We start from the raw sequence: 4,279 nt of genomic DNA, 5'->3' as shown, positions 1-4,279 counted from the left end.
GTATATGTACAACGCTCACTACACTACACGACACGCACGCATATATATATATAAATATATATATATATATATATGTATATATATATATACTTACATACACACACACGCACACACACACATATATATATACTATTCAATTGAACTATTTTTTTTTGCATCTGTGTTGCTTCGTTGCAGTGCCAATGGTTGGCGGTAACTATATCAGTGTGAACTTTCTTGTAGATCAATTAGGCAATGGCCCGTTTCTTGTGGCGGGGCTGAGCGTGTCTTATCGGCATCCATGCCCAGATGTGTGACCTGTTGCAGTATTTTGGAGAGGTTTTCTCTCCAATCAAGTAAACTGTTTTGAAGTTATGACCCTTTGTGTCTATTCACCAGTGTATGGTAGACGCGTTGCGGTTGCAATTGTTTCTCTCATTTTCTGATTTGATCTAGCAGACATATTCCAATTCCACCAACTGAACCATGTATGTATCTCTGCCCGTCAACCGACAGAGAAGAGAGTCGGGCGAGGCGAAGAAAAGCACAGAGCTGCCACCCAACTCGCACTATATTCTCACACGTGAGGAATTAACCATGAATCAATTCCCCAGCTGGTATCCCGGCTGGACTGGTGAGATGTTAACGCCTGGAGCCATTTTGCCAGACATGAAGGGTTACCAAGGAACGCATAAGGTAGTGGGGGACGGGACATTGAGATAGTTTTAGTTTAGTATTAGTGCAGTATTAGATGTAAGAGTTCTTCAGCGTGGGTGTATGACAGGGGAGACGTATGTATCGAGAGAGTGTGCCGCTTGCGCCTCAACAGGGACCATTCTCCGACCAAAACAGAACTCGTTCCACACGTTCCCCATACACTTGGAATATACATATCCTGAGGTGAACGGCCACGTTGTAGTATACGATGTTATCTGTGACTGTGGATCATCGGCGGTCCTTCAGTCAAGGCCTTATGTATACTGTTTGTATACTCACACACGCACTATATGCTGAAATCACCATTACAGGATCATGTCCCGACCAAAGCGGAGCTTGTGCAGGATGGTGAAACACGCAACAAACGAATCGGCAGAGATGTGGATTTCGAAACTCCAGTAGTGGACGATGTAGAGCGCACATGCATACTGCCTGTGTTTTCCATCGATTGCGAGATGGTATGTCTGTCGTGTGCTCACGCGCCTGGTGTTTGTGAGTGGGCGTGGGCGAATATCTGTAATTATTGGGTTGCAAGTCCGTTTGTGTATGTATCTATACAATATATATATATATATGTATATATATGCAAATCTAAGTGTATGTGGGCGTGTGTTTGCATCGACTGCGTAGTAACCATTGGGCCACTCCTACGATCTGCGTCTCCACAGCACAACCACAGTGACATGAAATATATCTATACGACACTGGGTGTCATTTACACACCGATACTTCTCCGAAACTGTGCAGAGCCGTCTGATTTCGAGTTCGTCCCTGATATTTTTATTCCATTTCCTATTTGTTTGTCATGGCATCTTAATTCGAGGTGCGAAAAAAATTATAATGGGGTTATCAGAAAGCCCTTCGGGCCGAATCTGTGCTCAACATGGTGCTAAATCAACCGCTACTTCACACGGCCTATGTCCCGCGCAATGCTTCGTATTATCTCGAGCCAATTAATCTTATCTTCCATCGCTAACGTTCTTTACAGTGCGAGACTAAGAGCGGGCCGGCGTTGACGCGTGTGTCGATTGTCAACGAAGCCGCAGAAGTGGTCATGGACGAATTGGTCATGCCGGATGAGCCCATCACCAATTATTTGACACAGTATGTTCAATGTATGTGGAAATAAGCGCTGTATGTGACAGAATAAGCACTAGCTGTGGCAGATAATGGTGCGATCTATGAGTAATTAAGAGTGATTTACTGTGAAACAAGTCGACTCCTTGCAAGAATACCGAGCCGACGAATACTTGAATGTCTGAAAGAACTTGTGCAAATCAATTTATTATCCGTGCACGTGTACTTGACATACACACACGTGACTTCACTTGTATTTGGCCACAATTGCATGCGGACCTATTCATAAGGATTTGTAACCGCGCGTTCAATCAATACCAGTCAGGCACGTTGTGCTTTTTCTCCGCTCGTATACCCCTAGCCTAAAATAACTCATCTGTTCAAATGGCAAAACAGTGCTTTTGTATTGCTCATGAATCTGTTTGCAACGCTAGTAGGTAAATCATCATCAGTGTCTCCATGGTCATTTCACGGTGATATAGAGACCATTTTACTGTACGATTGAAAGGTAACTTCAGAACCTCGCAATAGAACTATAATATTGTACTTGCGCGTAGCTCCTAGTCCACCGATGCCGCACTGCTACGATGACCGTTGAGCAAGATTAGTTTGGTGTTAATTCAATTTCTATTTTTGGGGTCACTAAATCCACAGGTTTTCGGGAATGACTCGAGAATTGTTGAAGGGGGTGACAACGACTGTGCTGGATGTGCAGACCCGGATCCGGTCATTGATACCAGCTAATGCCATTCTGTTGGGCCACTCGCTCGAGAATGATTTGCGGGCCATGAAGGTATGCTGGAATCGTATTGATCATGTGTGTGCTAGTTTATAGGCACATATTGCACACACACACACACACACACACATATATATATATATGTTATATTATTATATACATTATTATATATCTACTCATACGAATACCTCACACGTACACCTGGCGCTTCGCGAAGGGAGTGTAAAAACGTCCACACACATACTCCAAATCCCTTATAATTTTTTTTTCATCTCATCACACACTCACAGTTAGTACACCGACGTGTGATCGACACATCGCTGCTGTACCCACACCCCGGAGGAAACGGCCTCAAACAGGGTCTCAAGACGCTATGTCGCACACACTTGGACCGAAGCATTCAGGAGGGTGTTGGAGGTCACGATAGTATTGAGGACGCACGGGCGTGTCTAGCGTTGTACGCGCTGAAAATGAAAAAGGGCCCGAGGTTCGGAATCAATACACGCACACAGGTGTCGGAGAGCATCTGCAGACGGTTGACCAGGAGTAAGAAGACCAGCGTGTTAATTGATAAGCTGGAGCTGATAAAGAAGCACACCGACGCGAACGTCATCAACCACAGGAACGATCAACAGGTTCGTCAGAGTCTAAGGAGGGTTCTTCATGAATTTAATCGGGGTTTTGTGTTATGTTGGTTGCAAGTGGGTGACAGGACAGAGCTACGCGCATTCATTGGGAAAGGAGAGTTACAAATACGATTCACACAAAGAATTAACCTCTGTTTTTATGGATCACTGCACGTATCAAACGCGCGCGCTGCGATGTTTACTTTATTAAGGTTGGTTTGTTTAGTTTGTTGTATATGCAACCTGAGTTGCGGGAACAATCACAACTCACATGAACTTGTTTTGACTGTGATGTACTGATGGTGACTTCACATGTTTTGCGTCTTTCTACCATATAGGCCGTTGCCGCGATGTTGAAGCAGTGTCAAAGAGACGTCAACTTTCACTATATCCGCTTGTTTGCGGTATCGGATTTTGTCAAATCGTTCCACACGGAGGAAACGAAGTTACTGGAGGCAACAAACTCAGTTACACGCAGGGAAATCAGTGCTATACCGACTACTAAAAATAGCACAGATATTGTATATCAGACAGAGTCTGTCGGTAGCATAGAAGAAGCAACACAAGGTACGCTAAACACGACGGAAGAGAGTACGGGTAAGGTTAAGACTGAAGTTCGTAACGGGACAACTGGTGAGCAAGCTATAGTAGACGATGCCAGTGAGTCCTCTCAAGAGATGACCAGTAAATGGACTGTGGAGGTATCGCCTGCGCTCCGTGAAGGTTCCATGTGCTTAACAAAAGAGGAGTACACGGAGCAGATGGAAGAGGTTTTGACGCAATTGGATGGTAGAATTGGCAAGCTCATAGCGGCCATGCCCAAGAATGCGGTGGTCAATGTTATTGCTGGCCCTGGAGTGCTACCAGAATCAGAGAAAGCGAATAAGCACCAGTTGTTCAGTGCGAGAAACGGTTTTATGTTTATGAAGGTGATCAGTGGAAATGGGGAGGCGGGTGCTCGTGAGCCCATGGAGGAAGATAAATAAGCCGAGAATAATGAAATAAATACCAAATTAAGACGCACTCGTCCGAGAAGAATGAAATAAAACGAAATTTAGACGTACTCGTCGGTATATATATATATATAATGTTTAGTGTATATTATATATATATATATATATACATAGTTATATAATANATA

The 4,279-nt window shown here is 44.0% G+C and overlaps 2 protein-coding genes across 2 annotated transcripts in view; both read left to right on the top strand.

Moving 5' to 3' along the window:
- SARC_02982 (hypothetical protein) overlaps window positions 1–702 on the top strand; it is a gene marked incomplete at its 3' end in the record, with an annotated part of 10,285 nt that extends 9,583 nt beyond the window's left edge. The window contains exon 5 of the mRNA XM_014303234.1: window positions 496–702. Within this exon, the coding sequence (XP_014158709.1) occupies window positions 496–702 (207 nt within the window). The remainder of the gene's footprint in view (window positions 1–495) is intronic.
- A 284-nt stretch (window positions 703–986) lies between these two features.
- On the top strand, window positions 987–4,124 carry SARC_02981 (hypothetical protein; the record flags this gene model as incomplete). The annotated part of the gene is made up of 5 exons (XM_014303233.1): window positions 987–1,154; window positions 1,685–1,800; window positions 2,428–2,566; window positions 2,803–3,147; window positions 3,477–4,124. The coding sequence occupies 5 exons, from the start codon at window positions 987–989 to the stop codon at window positions 4,122–4,124; spliced, it is 1,416 nt and encodes a 471-aa protein (XP_014158708.1).
- Window positions 4,125–4,279: the final 155 nt, after the last annotated feature.

This window comes from Sphaeroforma arctica (genome assembly GCF_001186125.1).
Source record: "Sphaeroforma arctica JP610 unplaced genomic scaffold supercont1.143, whole genome shotgun sequence".
Lineage (NCBI taxonomy): Eukaryota > Ichthyosporea > Ichthyophonida > Sphaeroforma > Sphaeroforma arctica.
Note: the sequence above shows the minus strand (reverse complement) of the source record. Positions and strands in the feature narration are given on the sequence as shown.